This window comes from Lepidochelys olivacea (genome assembly GCF_965140295.1).
Source record: "Lepidochelys olivacea isolate rLepOli2 genome assembly, chromosome: 4".
NCBI lineage: Eukaryota > Metazoa > Chordata > Testudines > Cheloniidae > Lepidochelys > Lepidochelys olivacea.
The window spans coordinates 131003881-131030520 of NC_140414.1; the positions used below are offsets into that span (position 1 = coordinate 131003881).

The following is a 26640-nucleotide window of genomic DNA, read 5'->3' on the forward strand; positions in this document are numbered from 1 at the left end:
CAACCCCATGTGCCAGGTCACAAGGTTGTGCTGTATGAGTGCAGGGCAGGTCATGGTTGTGAGCAAAGCTGCTGCATAGCCAGGACCAGGAGGAGCTGGCCTAGCCCCGATGAAAGCAGGGTACCCAGCTGAGGGGCACCCGTGAATGGGCAGAAAGGTCCCAGGGCAGTGGAGAGGGGCGCGTTGTTGGTGGCGAGTGTTGTGGGGAGAGTTATGAGGGGGAATGGGAATGTAGCCGAGCAGTGGGGTATATTGGGGTGTTAGGTATAAAGAAGTAAAAAAAATGTTGGTATATGTTTAATATGTTCAATTAGTTGTATTAATAATGTATCTTTGAAGTAATGTTAAGTGAATCACTGGCTTTAATAAAACCTAATATGGAGCATATGAACTATGACCCTTGGACTCCATCTTTGTAAGCGAACTTGTTTACAACTTAGACACTGGAGTCCTCTGGCTCAAACCGAACTAAACCAGCTTTTCCCGCCAGAGACGACCCCCAACATTCTATTCCCTCAAAACTTTTCCCTCTTTAGAGATTATATTAGATCTTGCTCAGCACCTGTGCAGTGCTGTCCATTCCCACGGCAGCGCATGCATGGTCGGGTCTCCCCAACGTTCCAGAGCTAGAGAGAAGAGTACCATCTATCCCGCAGCAAGGTTGAGGAAGCAAAGGCCTGTCATCACAATCCCCACCACAGCGAACCGAATCCATCTTACCTGTGGAGGGTACTGCTTTCCTGGTATCCATCATCCCAGAGGGTCTCCCCGCCTGCGACAAAATCCAGCAGTCGTCGGGACTCCCCACTGGTCCTCCTCAAAGGCTTCCAATTAGCCGGAGAGTAGAAGGTCCTGGGCCTCGTGTCCGTGTATAGTGTCCACTGCGCCTAAATCGTAGAAAAGGTTTCTCTATTGGGGTTTCATTTATTGTTTTTCTGAAGGCCAAAGGAGGTTTTGTGGGTCTGAGCTTCAAGCACATAAAGCCAGTCACTGAATCACTGTATGGTTAAAAGAAAAGGAGTACTAGTGGCACCTTAGAGACTAACCAATTTATTTGAGCATAAGCTTTCGTGGGCTACAGCTCACTTCATCGGATGCATTCAGTGGAAAATACAGCGAGGAGATTTATATACACACAGAACATGAAAAAATGGGTGTCATCATACACACTGTAAGGAGAGTGATCGCTTAAGATGAGCTATTACCAGCAGGAGAGCGGGGGCGGAGGAGAAAACCTTTTGTAGTGATAATCAAGGTGGACCATTGCCAGCAGTTAACAGGAACGTCTGAGGAGCAGTGGAGGGTGTGGGGGGGAAATTACCACTACAAAAGGAGTGGTGTGGGGGGGTTATTTCCCTCCCACACCCTCCACTGCTCCTCAGACGTTCCTGTTAACTGCTGGCAATGGCCCACCTTGATTATCACTACAAAAGGTTTTCTCCCGCCTCCGCTCTCCTGCTGGTAATAGCTCATCTTAAGTGATCACTCTCCTTACAGTGTGTATGATGACACCCATTTTTTCATGTTGTGTGTGTATATAAATCTCCTCGCTGTATTTTCCACTGAATGCATCTGATGAAGTGAGCTGTAGCCCACGAAAGCTCATGCTCAAATAAATGGGTTAGTCTCTAAGGTGCCACTAGTACTCCTTTTCTTTTTGCGGACACAGACTAACACGGCTGCTTCTCTGAAAACTGTATGGTTAAGTTTGTGTTTCTTCCCCCCTCCCCATTTTTCCCAGTTTTCTGTACCTTTGCCCTTAATACACTTAAGGTTTGAACCATATTACCTTGTCGTTTCTTCATTTTTATTACATCACACAGGAAGGAAGGAATACCCTTATTGTAAGCTAAATCCACCGGTGACATAGATGGAAGGAAGTGGAGTCTGTCCTTCTGAGAAAAGGGGATTTCCTTTTATCTCCCCTCTACCATTTCTAAAGTTTTCCTTTCTAAAGTGTTGCCTTATTCCGCTTGAGGTAACAGGGGGTAAAAAAAATTTAGATTTTGGAATTGAGAAGCACCCTCCCCCGCACCTAGTCTTGCATCAGGGCCCTCTGGGGCCTTGTTATGCCACTGTAAATGGAAGAGCTAGCCTTTCACTGCCAAACTTCCTAAGGGATTTAAACCAAGCCCAGAAGATGATTAATTAGCAGCAGCACCTTCCAATGAGCATAAAGGGACCACTGCCCTTTTTAATGCAGCTCTTAAACAACACACCAGTTCTGCAGGGAAATCCAGGGAACCAGTAGCGTAGAGAAGGAATCAAATAGGCCAGAGTTCAGTGCGGGGCAGTGCTAGCAGAAACAGAAAAGTTTGAAGAGCCATTATTCCAAAGTGTCTACAAGCCATTGCAGCACGGCCAAGCTTTGTGCGGCTCCACCGTGACACCCTCCTAATAGGAGAACAAGTCAATTATTTACCTCATAGGGTTTCCCCTCCTCTCTCCTACCCTCGGGAGCTGTGACAGCAGGTGTGGGAAGGCTGGAACCAATTCCTCAGAAGCAAAAAGGGCTGGGGAGTTAGTGGGAGGGAGCAGGAGCTAGAGGCAGCTGGGAAGCCAACAGGGATCAGGGTTTTGTAGGGAGTCAAGGACCACTGGGAGGGTGAGTGGGTTGGTTGCTGTATTATTGGTGGGAGAGAGGGGGATCCAGGGGCAGCTCGGAGATAGTGTAGGGCAGTCGGGGTGGGTTGTGGATGGGACAAGAGGCTGGGGAGGGGTTTTATGGGGCAATGGGAACTTGGGGCTGCCTCCCTCATTCTGCCTCCCCCACCCAAGAAGCCTCCCAACTGACTCCATTTTGTTCCTGCCTCCTCCCCACACCCCATGTACCTGGTCATCTTACTCACCAGCTGCTGCCTTAGCCACCTCCCAAAGGCTTCAGGCTGGTCTGGTGCAAGTTGGGGGAGCACTGGGACTGCCTGGAACCTAGTGCCCCTTATGATACTACGCCCCCCATATTCTTCATAGAGATATTATGATATGAGTATGGCATAATTATGATGTATTTTGTGCAAGATAAGGCATGTGAGATATCATTGGATAGGTTATGATTATCCTATTTGTATGCATGTATCATGTCTGTATCTGAAGTTAGGAATATTGACTATGCATAAATTACAAGTGTGTTTACACCTGGGAAATGCCCCCAGACAGAATGCAATCAGTCTAAATGGCTCGCTGTGAGGAAGAGCCATTAGAGAGAACAACAGGTCTTTGAAGATGCTGATCTCCCACCTTCTTGGGAAGCTTTCCTGGGGATGCTGTAAACAGCCTCCAAGTCATGGCTGCTATGGCCCTACAGAGACATGTGACCAAGTCACCTGATACTGGAATCCATCTTGGAATACCCATGTTTTTCCACTGACTGTCCTGGGAACTAAGTTTGGAAACAAAGGGTTCCCGCCCTATGCAAAAGCTATTTAAATCAGGGGAAAGATATAATCTGAGTTTGTTTTTCACTGTCTCCCTGCTGAAGATGACTGCTGTAAACACCTAAGACTGAACTGGGAAAGAAAGGACTGAACCCAGGCTCGAGGGTGTCTGGCCTGTGAAAGGAATATCTGGAGTTTTAAGCTGCAAGGAAGTCTCTGCGATCTGCCTGAAACATCATTTAGGGTGAGAATTTACTACTTGTAACCAATTCCTTTAGTATATTAATCTTAGATTACATTTTGTTTTATTTGCTGGGAAATCTGCTTTGATATGTTTGCTATCCCTTATAATAATTTAAAATCTATCTTTTGTAGTTAATAAACTTGTTTTTGTTTTCTCTAAAACCCAGTGTGTGGAATTCATAACTGGGAGGCAAAAAGCTGTTGCATCTCCCTCTCCACATTGAGGGAGGGGGTGAATTTCATGAGCTTACGCTGTACAATTCTTTGTGCAGCGTAAGATGGTACAATTTTGGGTTTGTACTCCAGAGGGGGGTGTGCACTTGAGTAACAAGGCAGTTCCTTAGTTGAAGCCTTCCCATGCAGGGGCTAGTCAGAAAGCCTTTTTGCATGTTCCAACAGCTGGGTATGCCCCTACCTGTATGTGTGCAGGTTCAAGTGAGAGACTGGGAGTGGGTCTGCAGCTTGTCACAGCAGCGCAGTGTAAAGGGAGCCCAGGCTGGTGGGTCAGGCGAGCTCAGTGGTACCCCAGTTCCAAGTGGCCCCCTGAGGGGGGAACCCATCACACCCCTGTCAGCTGGGAGGAAGAACCCCAGCTGCCCATGCCTCACAGCCCAGCTACAGGCACAAGATCACAGCTGGACTGCAGGCAGGCATGACAGAGCTGCTATATGTGAGTGTAACTTTTGGAGCCAAAAACAGCTGTGTCTCTCTCTTTAAAAGCGGAAGGAATAAGAACACAAACAGAGGTCAGATAAAACAAAACTTTTAAAAAACTGATTTTTTTTTTTAAAGGCAGAGTTCAGAGTATTTCTCCCCTTACCCCACATTTCAATTTCTGGTTTCCACCTAACCTGACCAGAAGTGATTAAATACCATGTGAGACTGCTCTCAAGAATTTTGCTGGGGGGGAAATCTCAACAGGAAACACCAGAAATCTCTTGAGAACTTTTTCTCATAAAAACTTGCAGCCCAGTATGTACGGCAGACTCTGGAGGTAGGTAAGTATCAGAGCCCAAACCCTGAATCCTTTTGAGGTGCTGAACAAAGTAAGAAAGAAACAGTGCTCAGACACTATATTTAGCTCTAAATGATTCCTTACTGGGAAAAACAGATTAAAAAACAAAACCACAACAAGCTAAACTGCTATTGATCCTTCACTGAAGTTTCACACTAACCATACTACAGTTTAATTACACAAACCAAGATAGACCCTTTCCAAATATAGAACCAGTGCTTGCAATCATGCAATACTAGAAACTGGGAGACAAATACCCAAGAAATCCAAGGATTGATTTTGGAATCAATATGGCAAAAGAAAAGTTGAAACAGTGGGATTTTCTAGTTAAATATATAAAATGAAAGTATATAAGATACTTCCCCTAATTACTAGAACTGAGTATAAGACAACAAAGAAAAGAGAGACACAGCAGAAACCAGCCTCAAACAATAATAATAATAATCTTGCACCCAACGCCTGAATCAGAAATGGGGCAGCAATGGGACATGGATTTGTTACATTAAACCTCTCACCTACCAAGCACTATAAGGTCTGTGCTACTCACAAATATTTGATGTATCAACTCTGGCAACTTTTGTCATGCCAGTAAACTTGTTTGAGGTTGGCCACAGAAATCATATGACCTTAGTTACATCACCCTTAGTGTCAGTTACAAAGGGAACTTCTTCCGGCTGTTTCTGTTTGTCCTGTTATGGGAAATCCTGAGTATGTCAAAAGTGATGTAATGCTTGTCGATGAGGTTAAGATCCTGGGGGCTGGACAGCAGCCAGCCTCATAGCCCCTCTGAACTCTGTATGCTGGATCCAAATATCTGCTGCTTATTCTGCTCTTTGCTTCTTCCAGGGAGCTTCTCTCGTACATGTATTTCAGTGCAGGTACTCAGAGTGAACAGAAACCCTTCTGCACGATATTTAGTTTGAACTTATGCTTTTGAAACACAAGACACTTCTCAAAAGTAAATCCTGCTTAGTTTGTTGTGGGGGGTTGGTTTGACTCAACCACATGATCAGAGTCAGGTGATGGAATTGGGAACAAAAACTAAAAAAAGGACAAACAGTTAGCTGTAGGAGCTTAGCAGCTGCTCTCACTTGGTGAGGAGCCGTGACTCACTTGGAAAATGGGTTCATGTCCCAGGTCTCTGCTTTGGAGTTTAGGTGCAGCTTGTTTGATGGGTGAGTAACTACTTTTAAAAATGTGACACTTGTTCTTTCTGGTCTAGAAAGATACTAGTTATGATTCTAAACTGTTGCATTGGGATAAGAAGGGGCTTTGCATTTTCATACAGTTCCTGGTTTCTGAAGCAATGTATAACAGCAGGGGAAAGGGTGAGGGTACAGAGGAAAGGAAAACAGGCTGCAAAGACATGATTAAAAACATTTAGTCTTGCAATTGGATATAAATATATACAGCAACACTCAGCTGGCACAATGGCCCTGAAAAACAAATATGGCTGGACCCATTGCTCAGCTAAGTTTAAATATTTTGGAAGAAAGACTTAGAAGTTGAACTAAATCCTGAATAATCAGGAAAGTACTTTGTTTGCAGAATTACAAAAAAGCAGGAGGAAGTGTTAGAAAATGACCCTTGCAGCTCCAAGGTACACAGAATAATCAGAGTCTTTCTGCAAAGTAAAGCATAGATATCGAACATACTGCAAGAGGTTTTTACATACTTATCTTTCTGTTACAACAGATGACATGCTATGGGCAAGATGTCACCCTCAGATACACAGCTCCCAACGAGTTCAATGAGAGTTGCTTTCATGTATCTGAGGGCAGAATGTGTCCCTCTTAAGTCTATAAACAAATATTTTAGATTAGTTTTAGTATTTTTACTGTTGGGATTCCAAGAACTTTGTATTCTTTACAATATGTATCATATTTATGCCAAGTGGCGTTGTCTGTCCGCATGGTGGAGGCCTATACCTTTAGATTGTAAGCTCTTTGCGGCAAGGACAGTCTTTTTGTACTGTCTAGCACCAGGGGGCTCTGGGGCATGACTGGTGCTCCAACACACTACTGGAATACAAACAAATAATACATCCTGCTACTCCACTGAAACAGGCAGGCTTGCATTTTTAAAGCGACGTACCAGGGTGTTAAGCTGCTCAAATAACTAACTTTGTAGTTTTATCTGTCTGTCAAAGATACAACACATAAATGAGCAAGACTTGCAGTCCCTGCTCTGCCAGGAGTTAAGCAAATATGGATGCTCTCCCACTCAGAAGCCACTTGTTCACCTTTTCATTCTTTAGTAAAACAAAGGTTTCAGAGTAACAGCCGTGTTAGTCTGTATTCGCAAAAAGAAAAGGAGTACTTGTGGCACCTTAGAGACTAACCAATTTATTTGAGCATGAACATTCGTGAGCTCATGCTCAGACAAATTGGTTAGTCTCTAAGGTGCCACAAGTACTCCTTTTCTTTTTTAGTAAAACAAAGGGGGTTTTTTTATACTCCCCGAGATATGTAGCTTCTGTTTTGATTTATTTCACTTGGATTGAATGATTATTTTCTCCAGCTTTGCAGACAATGTATGGGGAGGGGGCAAAAGGTAGGAAATTCAGCAAACCACCAGGCTTCATTTGCAAACTGTAGGCTAAAGAATGCCTGCCTTACAAATCAATGGTTGCAAATACTGGAAGTCAGGAAGAATTTGGCTCTGTAATTGAAAGAGTTCAGTGAACTTCCAGGACAAATAAAGGCTGTTTGGTCAATGTTGGGGGCCTAGCTGACATGAGTTGTCCCATCTTCAACACTTTCTGGAGGTCTTTCAGCTGTATTTTTAGTGATCTTTTTAAAAAAATCATTCCTTCCATCTAGAAAGCAGAATAAATCACCAAATTCGGTAAATTAAAATTTTCAATAACCATTTCAGCACCAAATTTCTAGAATGTTGGATAAAAACTACTTTTATAAAAGCACAATTTTTGTGAAAAATTAAACTGCAGCAGTTTTGTCAAATTTTGCTACCCCCCCGTGCAGTTTTGGAATAAAATAGCTATTTTCAACAAAAGATTTCATTTTAAAAATGTCAACTGTCCTGTGCAATCCAGGGAACTTAAATCTACTTCAGTACTTGTGGCTTGAAGACAAACTTCCATGGCAAGACAAACATCCAGGAGCTGTTCTGCAGCAGGTCATACTACGTGATCATAATGGTTCCTTCTGAAAACTTACTCCAGGAGAGCCCAATAGCATGCTAGAGCCAATGCACATACCAATGCACCACTCAGCTTACTGTGAAACCCATTTAACAAAACTGGAATTGGAACCAGGGCAGCTCATTGGCTTGTGTTCCCAAGGGGAGAAAATTGACTTCAGATTTTAAGGTAAACTGAGTCAAAAGAGGGGGACTTCATGCCTAGGTCTTTGGTCAAGGTATGGACACCAAAGTGCCCTTCCTTAAAGGTACTGCAGAATTGCTGTTTCTGATTAGGATCAGCATTGAATCCCACACATCTCAGAAGAGCAGCCATCAGAGGAAATAATCAGGGCCATGGAGGAAATGAGTCCTAGCAAGACCCCCGGCTCTGATGGTCCACTGATAGAATTCTATCAAAGTTTCAAAGCAATTCTGGCCTCTGAGCTCTAATACATTTATGAAGATGCCTTCAAGAAAGGTACATTATCACCTACTCTGAGGGAAGCCCTAATTGCTGTAATACATAAACCAGGTAACGATGCACAAAAGTGTAATAGCTATAGACCCATCTCTTTAATCAATATTGATATAAAAATACTTTTACAAATATTGGCTAAGAGATTTGAAAAAATGAGAGATATGGTTCACTCTTATTGGGTGGGATTTAATAAAATATGCATGGTTCAGATAACACACGTTAGTTGATTAATGTTATGGCATTCAACACTCTAGAAATCTCCATGCAATCATTAAATCATTTAACTTGATGCAAAGAGAGCTTTTCACAGAGTGAACTGGCAATGTCTGTTTCTTACCCTGGATAAATCCTTTATTTCATGGATAAAGCTGTTATATTCCAAACACAACTCTTGTATCCTAACAAATAGCACAATATTCACAAACCCCGTCCTTGATTGGTTTCAGGGAATCAGACAGGGATGCTCCCTCCCCCGTCCCCTGTTCAATCTAGCATTAGAACCACTTGCAATACTAATTAGGGAACACCAAGGGATTCAAGGGATCAAATCAGGGTCTCAAGAGACAAAAATCCTTCCCTATGCAGGTAACATCCTCCTAGTTATTAAAAATCCAGATCAATCCATTCCAAATATCCTGCAAACATTAGATAACTTTGGCAAATTTTCTGGCTACAAGATAAATTGGGATAAGTCAGAAGCAATGAAGATCTCATTGGATCTAGTTGGAAGTGACTCCTAAAGGGACATTTAGATGGCAACAGACAAACCTCAGATATCTTGGTATCCTGTTCCCTAAGGAAATTAGAGACGTAGTCAAGGTTAACCTAGCTGCATTAATCATGCCCTTATCAAACAATTTCAATAGATGGCAGGCACCAACTCTCTGCCTTTGGGGACCAATAAACAATCACAATGAATGCCCTTCCCAGGATCCTTTTTATTCTGAATTCCCTCCTTATCCATATTCCTCACTTTTATTTTACCAAAATTGACACCATGTTCAGTGCTTCTTGTGTGGTGCTGGTAACAAACCCAGGCTTTCCTTACAGAGATTACAGCTCTCTGTCAAAGCAGGTGATTTCAGATTTCTCAACTTTGAACTTTACCATCAGGCAATAGTTCTCAGCCAAGCAGCACAGTGGCTCATTCCCTCATGCTGTAGAGGCCTGGATTGGCTCTGTCTGGAAGCCGAATTGGTTGCTCCTTTACCCCTTTCCAGTGTGCTGCCTTGGGATTATTACTGATTCCCTAAAGAACAACCACCAACTATTGTGGCAGCCAAATATACTTGGTGTCCACTGTTGACTAAACTTAAAAATCACCCCTTTTTATGTATCAAGGCCTCTATCTGGGATACCTCAAAATTATGTAAAACCCCATCATTTGGCCAGATTGTATTAGGAAAGTGACTTACTGGAAATGACACCTTCCTCCCTTTTACAATATTAAAAGAAAGGTTCAGGCTGGAGACTAAGGAGGAGTGGCAATATATCCATCTGAAACATGGCATCTCCCATCTGTTTGGCCCCATTGCCTGCGCTACCCTTGACTACCTGAACTGCTTTCACTTCTCCAAATATTACTCAGGCTGCCACGACCTATGGCAACACTCTATGCACACTTGGCTAGCAAATTTGAATTAAACACGGATTCCCTAAAAAAAAAAAAAAAAAGCAATGGGAGGAGGAACTAGGCCAATTATTGTCTGCTAACCAGTGGAAACACATTTTAACCAGTTCTCCAAACTGTTCCTTCGACCTCCATTTAAGATTAATCCAGCAGAAAATCATATGGATGATGCATGGATCCCTCGCCCACTATTCAAAACATGTGCTAACTTAACCCATATGCTCTGGGAATGCTCCGATACCCTTATGTTTTGGGCAGAACTTAATTGCAGAGATAATTTTCTTCCTATCAAATAAAATCGTGTTACAAGAGAAACATATAATCTTAAAACTAATGGGTGTTAATTAGAAGTTGAATAAATCTGAAAAGCTTTGGCTCATCAGAGCACTAATAATCGCTAAAAGCCTAGTATCACAAAACTGGAAATCCAAAAAAACACCAACAATTGAAGACAGGAGCATAGACATTATAAGCTTGGCCACCATGGAAAGAACTGTATACTGTAACAGAAATAAACAAGAAAAATTCTCAGATGTGAGATGCTTTCCTGGAAGTATCTGAATGATCCTATTAAATGCATGGTCCCTGTTTCTGACCCCCCTCCTCTCTACCCTCTCCCTTCCCTCCCTGTCTGTATGCCCCTCCTCTGAACTTTGCTTCTATTCTTTATCTTATTTTAATAATTTTACTTTAACCAGTTGGAGTTTTATAAACAAATTGTGTTTGTAAATTGTGTAATACAAATAATTGATTTATATTTTGATTACATTTGCTATACATACATATATATGATTACATTAATATTTTATATAATTAAATGTTTCAAATATAGCTAAGGTGAAGTAGCAAATGGTTAATCTATTATAAAAAGTGTATGTATTTATGAGAAGTTTACCTACAGTTTGTTATTTCTGTATATAAATTTTAAAAATTTAATATGAAGTTAATAGGAAAAAACGGCTCAGTACTGAGAAAGCCTAAATGGCCTTGGTTACACTGCAATCTAATTTGCTACAGAAACTTTTATTGCATAGCACCCCAAATGTGCTAAGCACTGAATATGCTCCTAGGAAAACATGCCATTAAGAGCTTACAATCTTAACAGGCTAGACAAACAACAATCAATACGGAGCACGCATGGAGAATGGTTAAGATGTTAGGTACTCCTTGGCTTAAATATTTTTAAATTGTAGATCTCAGATTCCAAATCAACAAAGAAGTTAGTAAAAAGAAAAGGAGTAAGGATAGCTCGGTGGTTTGAGTATTGGCCTGCTAAACTCAGGGTTGTGAGTTCAATCCTTGAGGGGGCCATTTGGGATCTAGGGCAAAAATCGGGGATTGGTCCTGCTTTAAGCAGGGGGTTGGACTAGATGACCTCCTGAGGTCTCTTCCAACCCTGATGTTCTATGATTCTATGATACTTGTGGCACCTTAGAGACTAACCAATTTATTTGAGCATAAGCTTTCATGAGCTACAGCTCACATGCATCCGATGAAGTGAGCTGTAGCTCACGAAAGCTTATGCTCAAATAAATTGGTTAGTCTCTAAGGTGCCACAAGTACTCCTTTTCTTTTTGCGAATACAGACTAACACGGCTGTTACTCTGAAAGAAGTTAGTGTCAGTGTAACTCTAACCTCTGTAAAGCACAGAAGAGTTTCCTTAACAGTTTTCATATGACTAAAAGTCCAGAGTCTTAAAGGTTAACCGTCAATGGACCCATTTGTTCAGTTGTATGATTCTGTTGTAGAAATTAAATTCTGTATTTTAGTCGTATTTCTCAAATGTCTTTAGGTTGCAAACCAGCTGAATTCCCATGAGGATGGTGTTGTTTGCATTACAATAGCCCCAGCAGTCCCAGCTGATTGCAGCCCCATTATGCCACATACTGTACAAAAACATAGTAAGAGAGAGTCTGTGCCCTGAAAAAAAAAAATCACCATCTAAATAGGCAAGACGGAAAAAGGGTGGAGGGGAAAAGAAGCTCAGAGAGGTGAAGTGTCTTGCCTCGTCCCACTCAGCAGGTCAGTGGCAGAGCTAAAAGTATAATCCTGGTCTCCTGACTTGCAGTTCAGTGCCATCCCCACTAAACCATGCAGCCTCCCCATGGTGTACATGTCCTGTTATTTCCATAGCTTATACCTCTGATGCAAACTGATCCATTCACTTCCTTGAAATTGAACATTGCAGCAGTTCTTAAATGTTGTTTAAACTTGTCCTTTCCACTGCAACTTACATTTAAGTTCCACACACTCCCTTTATGCTGGAGCCTCCGAAATGGGTGCTGATTAGGACAAGGTGGGTAAACATCAGGTTAAGCAGAGGAAAATTCAATAAGTAAAATTACGGTGTGTGAATCACTGGCTTATTCTGAAAATTAAGATGTTATTTTTGTACTACACACTTCAACAATATCTTAGTACTGGATATGATCTGCTATCAAGAGCTGAGTTTATGACAAGAATTTTGTTTATGTTTAATTAATTTCTCTTAACACCAGCACAATAACTTGTGAGCAGTTTTTGGACATTTTGTATCTATGCCCGATCCAGCTTCCAGACACTGATGTAACAATGATGATTCTTTGGCTAAGGCGTTGAGGAGGCAGGAACAAAGAAATCCATTAGTCTCATAATTGTGTTTTACTTCTTTGAGGTATCAGTTCACACAATTTCAGCAGCAGCAGTTAGTTATTGTAAAAAGTACCTAAAAAATCCCCACGCCAACTTCCTGATCTATTGCACTCCCTCCTTCTACACTGATGTGACAGCTGTTGTTGTTTTTTTGAAATGCCTTAATCATTATGTTGCTAAATTTAAATAATCTTGCTACTCTCCTTGCTTTTTAGTTTAATGGGTCTTTCTCCCCTTCAAGGATGGGTATCAGGGCCAAAATGGCTACTCCCAGGTCAAAGTCTTGTAGATTTCACTTTTAACAAGGAGACATATTTTAACCTATTACATGTAACAGCAAAGCAAACTGAACTGCAGTCATTCCTGCAAGATTCTGAGGAATCCACCTCTCCAAACACACGAAGCTATGCAGTGTAAAAGCAAAAGCATTAGGAACCTTACAGAATAGAACCTTTCAGATGCTGATCCAAGCATTGTACAGATGGTGATATAGTTCAGAATTATGATGCCCTAAAGGTGACCCAGTGAGGAAAAAGGAGGCTTTTTGCATGCAGAATTGTAGATTATATTTTTTAAAATGGATCATCCTCCAATGAACAGCTCCTGCAATTCAAATATAATGCTGGGAGTGCTATTTGTTCTGCCCCAGGTACTGTGGATTGCCTGCAGATACTTCCACAGTATCCAGTATGAGACTCATCCCATTTCTAGGAAAATAGGAATTGCTAAAGTGGTGGGCAGGGAAAAACACTTTGAAGAGTTTCATGCCATGCCATGGGGAGGACTCCTTCAGTTCAAGCACATATTTATGATTGGTTAGTAGTTCAGTCCATAATTTAGGAGTGCTCTTGGGTTCCTCACTGACATTAAGCTTTCACACAGCAGCATCTATAAGTAATGCTTTCTATCATCTCTGGTTGGATCGGACTCTCCATCCCACTCTGGCAGACAATGAGCTGATCATCTTTGTCACCCCTCCTCGGGACTACAGCAATACAATATGGCTCGCCAAGAAATCACCAGCCCTTTGGAGACTCCAACAAAGTACAGAACATTGCAGTTCATCTGCTCAGCACAGTGGGCTACCGCAAGCACATCAAACCTCTTCTCCACTCTCTTTAAACCGGCCTCCCTGAGAATATTCAATCAAATCTGAACGTTTTGGGCCTTATCAAAGCACTCAATGACCAGGTCTGGGATATCTAAAAAGATCACCTAAAGCACCATGAAGACGACTGTGGTTGACAACTTCGCTCCTTAGGTACAATGGAACTTTCTAGTATAAGGGTAAACCTCATCTATGCATGAGACATAGCTTTCTCAGGAGGCCAGTCCAATCTTGGAATGAACTCCCCCAGGAACTAAGGTCCATCATAAACCTCATCACCTTCAACTCCAAGTGTAGAATGCACTTCCGTGACCTGCCTTCTCCAATGTAAACACCAAGCAGCATGGACATTAAAAATCCTACCAAAACACTATGCTGTACACACAATTCTCCCCCTGGGGAGGGGATATGAGAGAGAATGAACCATGTAAGTTACAGATGTTAGGCACATCCCTTAATGCACTAGTGGAAGGCACTCAGATATCCTGTGATAAGAACAATATAAGGAATAAAATGGAATGGACCAGACCACAAGTCCACCTAGTTCAGTACCTGTCTCCAACAGTGGGCTTCAGAGGAAGGTGTAAGAAACCCCACAGTGGGCAGATGAGGATAATTCACCTCCCATTAACTATTAGAGATCAGGATGAGATTTAGAGATTGACATGAGCCCTGAAACATGAGGTTCAATATTCCCTTCAATACCTGTTATTACAATTCTAGATATTCTTGTTATTCCTATAAATATCCAGTCACTTTCTGGATTTTATATTCTTGGCCTCAACAACTTCCTGTGGCAATGAGTTCCACAGTCTACCTATGCACTTTGTGAAAAATATTTTCTGTTATCAGTTTTGAATTTGTCGCTTAATTGAAGGTCTCCTTGTGTTATGAGATGGGGAAAATAGAAGCACCCGAGTTACCTTCTCTAGACCACTAATTATTGTATATACTTTTATCTAGTTTGCTTCTCTCTGCATCACTCCTTGAGCATAATGGAGAAAATGTTTCCAAACAAACATCAAAAAAGCAAATGGATTTGGATTAACTGCTAGATAAATGAGACTCCACCGAGTTGTCTCCCCACATGGAGTACACTATCTGAGCCACTAACAACGACTTTTTCCCCTCTTAGGTATTGTTGTTGGACAAATGACCACTGCCCAGGTCTCTACGGGATCACCACTGACATCTGCTGGTGTTTCGTCAGCTGCTCCAAATGCAACCACTGTCAGGGTCTCTACGGTATCAACTACAGCTGTGACAGTAACAGCTGAAATGCTGTCAACCACTGCAAACCCCACGGAAACTACAGGGGTGCCATCTGCCACAACCGTATCCACTATTCCAAATGGGACCACTCTTCAGGTTTCTCCCGGACGAACATCAGCTGTGACAGAGTTGGCTGGGGTAACATCAGCTACCCCCGATGGCACAACACCTACCAGCATGCTGTCTACTGCTCCAAACGTGACAGCATCTGCTGGGGTTCCATCAGCCACTCCATTCGTAAACACCATGGATTCCACAAACTGCAGTGCAGTGAACACGACAGCGTGTACAGCTTGTTCACCAGGAACATTTCCCAGCAATGGTAAGATTCAAAAGTTTTCCCTCCCAGCTGCAGCTCTCTTACTTTGTCTATTGAGGTGATTACAAAAGGGACAAAAACTGGGTGTGTGATTTTATTTTTTATTGCTGTATCATGCTACAAAAAAGGGCTCAGATTTTTCCCCCTACTCATTTTTTACATTAGGACATCAGGCCTTGTTCACCCTGTCTAACCTAGAGGACACTGTGGTTGATTGAAGAAGTGGTAGGATTACAACCTAAAAACACAATGCCGGTGAAACGTAGCTAATGGGGAGGGGAAGTGATTCTAAGTATGGTAGATACGAACAAAAACAATTTCAAACTATTTGCTCCAAACAATTGGAAAGAAACCGCTGTTAAAGATTCAGTATTCCTGCCCCTTCAATTAAGTGCTGAGAGTGCTCCCAGTCCACCTCTGTTACACTGGAAGCCCCTCAGAGACTTGACATTTCTGATTTTCTAAAGTAAAAACTATCAAACAAGAAAAATAAGCCTTTGCAGACTCCTTTCATACCCTTTAAAGAAGCAAGAAAGGGCAACCTGCTTCCCCCTTTCCAGGTCACCTTTAAGGGTGAGTGTGCGCTTTCTTTCCCATTTTTAAGCTCACTTTTTTAGGCAATAAGAATGAATTAAAAAGCTCCAATGAATATAAAGACCAGAAACAGATGGCAAATGTCTCCACTAACTAGCCTGTTGGTGGGGACCTCATCTCCATCTCTACACAATGCTGAATACCTGCTCTCTGCTAATGCCTAAAGTATTAAGAATAAGGATTCATGTTCCACAATGAAAAAATCACCCAAAAGGAAATTCTCCTTAATACCACATGTGGTCAACCTATGGAATTCACTAGAGAAGGAGATCAGTTGAATAAATACCATAGTTTTATTTTTAAAACCAGACTGGATGATGTTAGGATCGATAATAAAGCATGTATCAGGGCATGCTAAGAGAGGGATAACCAGCTCTGATGCTTCGAGGCATGAGACAATCTCTGCAGAGGTCAAGAACTAATTGCCCATACCACCGTATACAACTTTGCACAATTGGGTCCATTATAATCTTTCCTATCCCACATGCTCTGTTGCAAAGTAGCAGGCATTGGTTCCTGCCAGAGGAACGATAACAGATTTGATGAACCAAGAGCTAGCATGGCAAATCCTACATAATTATTCTAAGTAGATTAAACTGGTTTTGTAGAGTTAAGACTGATAGAATTTTTATGATGTGGGAATAGTAATGTAGTTTCGCGTGCCCAGAAGACTGTTTCTTCTTAAGGGAGAATTCTCTGCTTTGGGGGTTTCTGCTTCAGTTCTATTTCCTGCTAAACTTACATTAATCAATGATAAAAAGTAATTTTTTAAAATTATTTTTTAGAGTGAGAGTGAGGAAAAACTTCCTGGTCTCTCAAATTAAAAATAGCCTTGTTAACTACAAAGATTCCACAATGGAGACAACAGATTTGAGGCCCTGGACTATAACATACTCTCTGTTCAGCAATTGTTCTTGTGCCAATCTGAGCAGATTCAAGTACTCTGGGATTATTAAAATCTGATTTTTAATATTAAATTCAATATTTTTTCTTTTCTATCCTACCGTGTTATGTAGGGTGACCAGATAGCAAGTGTAAAAAATCGGGACGGGGGTGGGGAGTAATAGGTGTGTATACAAGAAAAAGCTCCCAAAATTGGGACTGTCCCTATAAAGTCAGGACATCTGGTCACCCTAGTGTTATGTGAGGATACATTTTTTTTAATATATTTTGTCTGAGGCCCACTTAGACAAAGATATTTCTACATTCATGATATTGATCTGTGGTTTAAAAACTGGTGTTTTATCTTTGGATACAAATGTCATTTTTAAAAAAATGTTTATTCTGCTTTAGAGACATTGGGTTGTTTCTGCTGCTCAGAGGGCTCCTGTGCAGACCCTATTGATTGCATATCCTGTCCAGTTGGTCACTATCAGCCTCTAGCCGGACAACGGTCATGTCTGCTTTGCCCACAAGGATATTACACTAAGTAAGTCTCTAGACCACTGTTGTGATTGGGATTGTATTTTTGGTTAGGCACAGATTGTGTATTCTCTCTCTCATTACAATGGGGTCTACTACTTTGTGTTTGTACAGGTGCCTAGCCCAATGGGCTCTTGTTCTTGGTTCGCCCTTAGGCACTACAGAAATAAACAGGATTAATAGTAATTTCCTGGAATAGGATCTCTTTTGCTGCCCCCAGTTGGGCTGCAGGAGCAGTGTTAATGGGGTTTCCCAACAGTAGAAAATGTAAGATTTTACTTAATCAAAAACAAAGGGTATGTCTACACTATGAAATTAGGTTGATATTATAAAAGTCGATTTTATAGTCGATTGCGTATGTCCACACTAAGCGCATTAAATCTGCGGAGTGCGTCCTCACTACTGTGGCTAGCAAAGACTTACGGAGCGGTGCACTGTGAGTAGCTACCCCACAGTTCCTGCAGTCTTCGCCGCCCATTAGAATTCTGGGTTAAGCTCCTAATGTCTGATGGGGCAAAAACATTGTCACGGGTGGTTTTGGGTACATGTCATCAGTCACCCCTCCCTCCATGAAAGCAACGGCAGACAATTGTTTTGCGCCTTTTTTCAGTGCAGACGTCATACCATGGCAAGCATGCAGCCCGTTCAGCTCACCGACACCGCCGCTGTTGTGTCCTGGGTGCTGCTGGCAGCAGACGGTGCAGTAGGTCTGCTAACCATAGTCATCCACCACTTCTGCTGCAACTCTGCTCTCTTGCGGCTTGGGGGATCCATTCTGATCCTCCTGGGTGCTGCTAACCATCGTCATACACCGCTTCCGGTGCAACTCTGCTCTGCTGCTATTGTCTCAATAGCGAATTTCTCCATGTTGTGTGTCATGGGCTCTCGGGTACGTGTGTTCTTCCTTGGGAAACGTGCACGGTGCTAATCGTCATTCTCCACCGTTTCCACTGCAAGTCTGCTCTCCTGAATCCACCTCGCAGGTCCTCTCGTCATTCTCTATAAATATCTATTCTTGTGGCATCCATCATCAGCCACCGCTTCCGCTGCAACTCTGCTCTCTTACTCTCCTGCAGACGGCATACCACAGTAAGCATGGAGCCCGCTCAGATCACTGTGGCAGCTATGAGCGTTGTAAACACCTCACACATTATCTTGCAGTATGTGCAGAACCAGAACCTGCAAAAGTAGGTAAGGAGGCGACGGCAGTGTGGTGACGAGAGTGATGAGGACATGGACACAGACTTCTCTCAAAGCACGGACCCTGGCAATTTAGCCATCCTGGTGGCAATGGAGCAGGCTCATGCCAAGGAACACCAATTCTGGACCCAGGAAACAAGCACAGACTGGTGGGACCTCATAGTGTTGCAGGTCTGGGATGATTCCCAGTGGCTGCGAAACTTTCACATGCGTAAGGGCACTTTCATGGAACTTTGTGACTTGCTTTCCCCTGCCCTGAAGCACAAGAATAGCAAGATGAGAGCAGCCCTCACAGTTCAGAAGTGAGTGGCGATAGTCTTCTGGAAGCTTGCAAGGCCAGACAGCTACTGGTCAGTTGGGAATCAATTTGGAGTGGGCAAATCTACTGTGGGGGCTGCTGTGATCCAAGTAGCCAATGCAATCACTGAGCTGCTGCTATCAAAGGTAGTGACTCTGGGAAATGTGAAGGTCATAGTGGATGGCTTTGCTGCAATGGGGTTCCCTAACTGTGGTGGGGCAACAGATGGAACACATATCGCTATCTTGGCACCAGACCACCTTGGCAGCCAGTACATAAACCGCAAGGGGTACTTTTCCAATGGTGCGGCAAGCACTGGTGGATCACAAGGGACGTTTCACTGACATCAATATGGGATGGCCGGGAAAGGTACATGACCTTTGCATCTTCAGGAATTCTGGTCTGTTTGAACAGCTGCAGGAAGGGACTTACTTCCCAGACCAGAAAATAACTGTTGGGGATGTTGAAATGCCTATAGTTATCCTTGGGGACCCAGCCTACCCCTTGCTCCCATGGCTCATGAAGCCATACACAGGCAGCCTGGACAGTAGTAAGGAGCTGTTCAACTATAGGCTGAGCAAGTGCAGAATGGTGGTAGAATGTGTATTTGGGCATTTAAAAGCACGCTGGTGCAGTTTACTGACTTGGTTAGACCTCAGCGAAACCAATATTCCCATTGTTATTGCTGCTTGCTGTGTGCTGCACAATATCTGTGAGAGTAAAGGGGAGACATTTATGGTGGGGTGGGAGGTTGAGGCAAATCGCCTGGCCGCTGATTATGCACAGCCAGACACCAGGGCGATTAGAAGAGCACAGCTGGGCATCAGAGAAGCTTTGAAAAACAGTTCCTTGACTGGCTAGGCTACGGAGTGAGAGTTCTGTTTGTTTCTCCTGGATGAAATCCCACCCCCTTGGTTCACTCTACTTCCCTGTAAGCCAACTGCCCTCCCCCCTTCGATCACCGCTTGCAGAGGCAATAAAGTCATTGTTGTTTCAAAATCATGCATTCTTTATTAATTCATCACACAAATAGGGGGATAACTGCCAAGGTATCCCAGGAGGGGTGGGAGAGAAGGGAAGCACCGGGTTGGGTGGTGGATGAGGGGAGGAGGGAAGGACAAGGCCACACTGCACTTCAAAACTTATTGAATGCCAGCCTTCTGTTGCTTGGGCAGTCCTCTGGGGTGGAGTGGTTGGGTGCCCGGAGGCTGGCCCCACCCCTCCCCGCATTCTTGAGCATCTGGGTGAGGAGGGTATGGAACTCGGGGAGGAGGGTGGGTGGTTACACAGGGGCTGCAGTGGCGATCTGTGCTCCTGCTGCCTTTTCTGCAGCTCCACCAAATGCCGGAGCATATCAGTTTGATCCCCCAGTAGCCTCAGCATTGCATCCTGCCTCCTCTCATCATGCTGCTGCCATCTCTCATCTTGCTCGTCCCTCCTGTCCTCACGTTGGTTTTCTGCTTTCCTGGACTCTGCCATTGTTTGCCTCCATGCATTCTGCTGAGCTCTTTTGGTGCGGGAGGACTGCATGAGCTCAGAGAACATTTCATCACAAGTGCGGTTTTTTTGCCTTCTTATATGAGCTAGCCTCTGGGACAGAGATGATAGTGGGAGCATTGAAACATTTGCAGCTATGGGAGGGGGGAAAAAAAGGGAGAGTAGTATTTAAAAAGACACATTTTAGAGAACAATGGGTAGACTCTTTCACGGTGAACCAAGCTGTTAACATTACATAACACATGTGCTTTTGGTACAAGGTCGCATTTTGCCTCTTATATTGAGGGCCTGCTGGTTTGGTGTGAGAGATCACACACACACAGGGCCGGGCAACAGAATTCGGCTTGCAGGCAGCCATGGTAAGCCACAGTCTTTTGGCTTCTTCAACCTTCAGAACATGTGGGAATGGTTTCAAACAGCAGTGCCCTCCTTTCCCATACCAAGCACCCGTTGGGTTGGCCATTTAAAAAGGAGGGGCTGTACTGGTCGTGAATGCATCCCAAGTCTTCAGGGCAAATTAATCATTAAACATGCTTGCTTTTAAACCATGTATTATATTTACAAAGGTACACTCACCAGTACCTGCTGCTGTGCGCTATCCTCCTCCTCATCTTCCTCATCCCCAAAATCCTCATGCCTGTTGCGTGTGGCTCCACCTCTGCAGGTGTACACGGACAGGGGTGGGGTAGTGGTAGGGGCACTCCCTAGAATTACATGCAGCTCATCATAGAAGCGGCATGTCTGGGGCTCTGACTCGGAGTGGCCGTTTGCCTCTTTGGTTTTTTGGTTGGCTTGTCTGAGGTCCTTAATTTTCACAAGGCACTGCTGCGGGTCCCTGTTATAGCCTCTGTCCATCATGTCCTTGGAGATTTTGGCAAATATTCTGGCATTTTGTCTTTTGGAACAGAGTTCTGATAGCACAGATTCATCTCCCTATACAGCGATCAGATCCAGTACCTCCCGTTCGGTCCATGCTGGAGCTCTTTTGCGATTCTGGGACTGCATGGTCACTTGTGCTGATGAGCTTGCTGTGCTGGCCAAACAGGACATGAAATTCAAAAGTTCCCGGGGCTTTTCCTGTGTACCTGGCTAGTGTATCTGAGTTGAAAGTGCTGTCCAGAATGGTCACAATGGAGCATTCTGGGATAGCTCCCGGAGGCCAATACCATCGAATTGTGTCCATGCTACCCCAAATTCGACCCGGTGATGTCGATTTCAGCACTAATACCCTTGTTGGGGAGTACAAAAATCGATTTTAAGAGCCCTGTAAGTCAACAAAAATGGCTTTGTCGTGTGGACGGGTGCAGGGTTAAATCAACCTAACGCTGCTAAATTCGACCTAAACTTGTAGTGTAGATCAGGGCTAAGGCTGGGAACCAAGAGATGTGGGTTTTTTGCTCCAGCTCTTCCACAAATTTCCTCCTGGGTAACTCAAAGGAGTCTTTCAAACTCTCTCTCTGCATCTTAGTTTTCCTATCTGTAAAAGGGGATAGTATGTCACTGGCTCAACTACGTGCTGTGAGGCTTAATTAATGATTGCAAGGTGCTACCGTGACTATCAAAATGCCTACAAATACATGTGTTGGCCCAAGAAACCAGTCCTCAGGTTGTCCAGACTTCATAGGCTAAGTGGGATCTGTGGTATAGTGCAGTCTTGACTTGGTTGCAGCTGTAATTTGTCTGGCCTCATCTGCTTTATCTTAGGTCTCCTGTAGAAATTAGACCTTTTCCTCGTGTGCATGGTGGGTTGTGACTCACTGATCAGCTGTGTGCAAATATTTCATTTGGAAGCATGTATTGGCCATTTACACACATTAGACATATACAAATGTGTACAGGCAGCCTCAGAGCTATAGAATGCATTAGAATACTTTAATAAGAAGTCCTGTCACTGGGTGCCAAAAGCTTCAGCTGATTATGGTTGAGCAGCTAATTTTTCCTTCAACACAGTTTATGAAACCCCCATGGATGGTGGAGGGCTCTGCATAGCTTGTTCTATTGGTGACTTTAATTTAAGGCAGGGGGTTGGTCCCGTTTCAAAGGCCAGACTAGATTCTTGCAATTAAGCTATTACAATGGCCACAATTGGACTCCTGAGCTAGAGATTAAGAGATTACCAGGTTTCTCAATTTTACCAGTGATGCCTTAATAAGGATCTCACAGTTCCAAGAACAAATGTTTCTGCCACTGAATCTATGTCTCCTAATTTTTACCTTTAATACAAATCTCAGCTGGAGCTAGCTGCTAGTCCACTGCAATGTGAACCTGCATTCAGTGCCTCTTTCCCCCAGCCAGGTATGCAATGAATTCTACCAGGCCTCAGAATCAGTAACAACATGATATATCTGATCAGAATGCAAGTTCCAAGGTGGCATTAGTAATAGGGGATGGGAAAAGATACCTAAGGGGTCATGGAGGAGAGGGATCAAACTGAGAAGGAAATTCCTCATTTAGAAAAGTGGTATGATTTGGATCTGCCTATAAGAAACACATTAGCCAGTATATGCACCTCTTCTCCTAAAAAAAGGAGAGAACATATTTCATTACCATCCCCAGCTCCTGTTCAGGTCTCATTTAGGCTGTATGGCCAAGATTTTCAAAACTGGATACCTCAAGTTAGACTACTAAATCCTTGCTGAGGCTTCTATTGAAGTGACCTGATATTCAAAGGTGCAGAATATCCACTAGTTCCCATAAAAATCAATGGTAGATGCTGAGCATTCTGCACCTCTGAAGATCAGGCCTCTCACAAGCCTCAGTGTGGACTTAGGCTCCTAACTTCAGGCACCCATTTTAAAATCTTGGCCTAACTACCTTGAGGGTGGGACTTTGTAATCTTGTTCTCCCAATACTTATCTGTAAAGCTTGCAGCGAACTGCAGGAAATGCATAAACAATCTCGCGTATTAATGCAATCGAGAACTTCATTTCTTAACTGAATGTTTAAAGCTCAGGCTAGTTCCAGTTGGGTTTCCCCCCCGGAACTGCCTCATCCTCCTTAAACTATTTCTTTATTTCCTAGAGATGCACCAGATACAAGCAAACAAATAGGTCTGCCAAGCTCAGAAGCCTTCATTTAAGCAGCTTAAATTTGACTGAAGCTTTTTTCCTCATGAAACATAGATAAAACTGAACTAACTTGATTCAATTCTCTTTTTAGTTTAGTGAAAAGTGTTGCATGCCTACCCTGTCAGCCTGGCTCTTATTCCAATGAGTCCGGGGCAGCAGCTTGCAGACCATGTGGAAAAGGTATGCTTTGACTCTTACGCACTTCCAAGGTGTGCTGTGATGCCAGAATGTACAAGATTTTTCTTATAACTGGTTACAGTAACAGATTACTTAAAAGAAAAAGTAGCATTTAGTAACAGGATTGTTTTTTCAGACCAAAAAACTGAACTATGGATTCCATTTCCTTTGACTGTTCTAATATATTTTTCTAATTTGATGGGAAAATTGCCATCAAACCATGCATATCACCTTGTTCTTGTGTGTAACAAAATAGCTTATGCTCCCCCTCACACCTGTACTAGCCTGTGATAACGTTCCTGTAGGGTCTCTCTCTCTCTCTTCAGGTCCTCTTGATTTTCTTCAGGAGGGGAGGCCAGGTGTTCATGTACCCCGATTAGAGTAAGTTCCTCCTACTTCAGATGACTAGGTCAGAAGCACAGTTGCCTTTCCTCAGTCCAGGCAAAACATCCCTCCTTATAGCTTTTGTATGGGAAGGTAGGACAGCAACTGCACATCCTTGAGAACTTGCTGATAGCCTATACCCAAACCTGCACTTTTGTCAATAGCCTTTTTCACCTTCACTTGATTCAATGTAAAATGGGGATGGAGCACTCTGTGCAATACCAGAAGCTCTGCAGGGCCTGCCTACCCATCACAGGTGCACAAAGTGTCACTTTGCAGTTCCTGACAGAGTTTTAAATCTTGGCAATAGCACTAGATTGAAGTGGAGTGTCTGAGCCTCCTAGATGTCACACTAGTATTGCAAGGTCATTATGATTCTCCCCTGGTTTTAGGCTCCTTAAAAAAATTTTCAAACACCCCTCTCCCCCAAATCACTGTCAGGAGAACACACAACAAGATTTTACATGTCATTGCTGAGACTCATCTTAACTCTTTGTAACCTTGATAATTGAGTGACTGGTGCCATTACAGGGAAGATTCCTCTTTTCTGTTTTTTTAGGGTATTTCAGCTTCCAGAAAAATTCAGCATTCTGCATGCCCTGTCCACATGGATCATTCTGCAAGTAAGAAATACATATATCATTTTTCAGGGGTGTGGGAAAGGGTAGTAGGATTCTTTTACTATTGGCAAATGGTTCAAGACACTAATTCAACTGGCAAAAAGGGAGGCATCCTTGTTTTTCACGCTGATCGATGAATATCTCCGTACTGAGCAATGTTTTAAGGGGGATCTGCCTGTGAGTCTCTTAAATATTCCAATATTCTGTTCTCCTTAACTGAAATTGACACTGTCGTGAACACTGACTTAAGGTAAAAGATCCTAAAAATTCAGTGGGTCAGCGATGATGAGTGAATGGTGACCCTATACATGAATTTCAGTTGTGCCATGAGGCTGGCCCAGTGATGGTGCAATGGCAACATATTTAGCTGCTGCATGGGAGGTTTCAGTTCAGGATTCCCCTTCTACCCAGACTACGCTGTCGTGTGGCAGACAAGCAGCCAACAAAAGTGAATAGAATTAGAAACTCCCATCAGTTGACAGTCACACCGCAGTCCAAGATGTGGTTTTATATTAATGATTAAACTCCATGGATAACAAAAGAGGTGAAGAGGGCAGCAGATAAACTCCTCGGTGCAAAGGCATGAGAATAATTTTGGATGGAGAGGAACTTGAGAATTCACTATCAAAAATTCCTCAGGGGGAAGGAAGGGTGAGAAAGAAAATAAGTAATCATGAGCTGGCAAATACTGGCCTTTTGTTTTAAGAAAACTGGGGCATTTGGTGATTAACTCTATTTGTGATGAGCTTGGATGCTGAGAAGTTATCAGAACTGATTAGTGTTCTGTGAAGGTTTCACATCCCATAAGGCCACTCCCCTTTTCCTTCGTTTTCTTTTGATGTGTACCTTTAGGCCTAGGCTTTGTCTACAGTAGGGTGCCAGCCACTGGAATATAAATCCCTACTGTAGATGTGCTGTAAATTGCGACTTGCATTGGTGTAGCTTACCTCAGCTACAGGGGTCTGCACTAGAAGTTTGTACCAATGCAGCCAAACAGCTGGCTAAAACCCTAATATAGACAAAGGCCTCAGCTCTTAATTTAAGGCCTGAAGGGGAAATAAAGCTAGCATTAACATCCAAATAGTTTAGACCTAGTCAGCTTTTGCTCAGCGTCATGCAGTTTACATGCTGTATCAGATGATTCAGCTAGAGTTCAGCTATATTTGTAGATTTCTTTTCCTCTCTCCTCTTCTCTCCAAAGTACTACCAACTGCAGCAAGTGTACAATGTGTCCCACTGGAGAAGAGGCCCTTGGAGAAGCATCTGAAGAATGTGCACCTTGTCTGCCAGGTAATTAATTAAAAGAAGGGAAATGCAGCTGATATTCTGGCTGAGGACAATGAGCTTTATTTAGAGAATAAAACTTGCAGATGGTTTTGGCTGATCTCTATTTGCAAACTGGCCAGCAGCTGGCACCTATTCTCAGCAACAATGCTGACATGGGTTTATGGGCTAGTGTTTGCAGGACACACCATTTCATCATTAATGCAGAAGAGTTCTTGCAACTTTTATTTCTACCACGCTGGCAGGAAAACTGCTTTCAGCACCAGTACATCAGGATTTTGGCTGGTAATCATGGTCAGCAATGGGTTTGTTCGCTAGTACCCTAGGTTGGTTACAGCAGACTCAAAACCACTTCTACTTATTCCTGGGGGAATTCTGTGTCAAAAAGTTAAAAATTCTGCACGCTATTTTAAAATTCTGCATATTTTATTTGTCAAAACAACACAATATAATTGTGTCAGTTTCAATTATTTTGGTAATTTATTTCAAAATACCTGTCTGTAACAATGCAGACCAAAAATAAAATAGTTCAAGAAATGTTTGTTTGACAAATGGACTCCCTATTAGGTGTATTAATACAGAACATTGAGTAATTCATTTGAACTACAATACAGAAATGTATTTCCTGCCCCTCTCAGAAGCAATGCAAAGGCTTAGGGGGAATTGGAGTAATGGAGGAGCTGAGGAAGAGGGAAGGATCCTGCGAGTGAACCTGGAGGGTTGTTGGGTGTGGGTGGGAGAAGTATGGAACAGTTTTTTTGGTGGGGAAAGGGATTATTATGGAGTTGGGGAGCCTCCCCCATGCAGACCCTAGCTGACCCCTAGCCTCTTCCATTCCCTCAGGCACATCTGCCCCATCCTCATATGGCCCTGTAACCTCC

General features: G+C 43.1%; 1 protein-coding gene across 2 annotated transcripts in view; it reads left to right on the forward strand.

The window, feature by feature from the left end:
- Window positions 1-5685: 5685 nt before the first annotated feature.
- Window positions 5686-26640, forward strand: part of LOC311519717 (uncharacterized protein) — a 33058-nt gene continuing 12103 nt past the window's right edge. For both annotated transcript variants that reach the window (XM_084626529.1, XM_084626528.1), the window contains exons 1-6: window positions 5686-5807; window positions 14760-15218; window positions 17103-17238; window positions 23386-23474; window positions 24415-24478; window positions 25677-25765. In XM_084626529.1, the coding sequence (XP_084482655.1) occupies window positions 5753-5807; window positions 14760-15218; window positions 17103-17238; window positions 23386-23474; window positions 24415-24478; window positions 25677-25765 (892 nt within the window). In that variant the 5' untranslated portion in view covers window positions 5686-5752. The remainder of the gene's footprint in view (window positions 5808-14759; window positions 15219-17102; window positions 17239-23385; window positions 23475-24414; window positions 24479-25676; window positions 25766-26640) is intronic.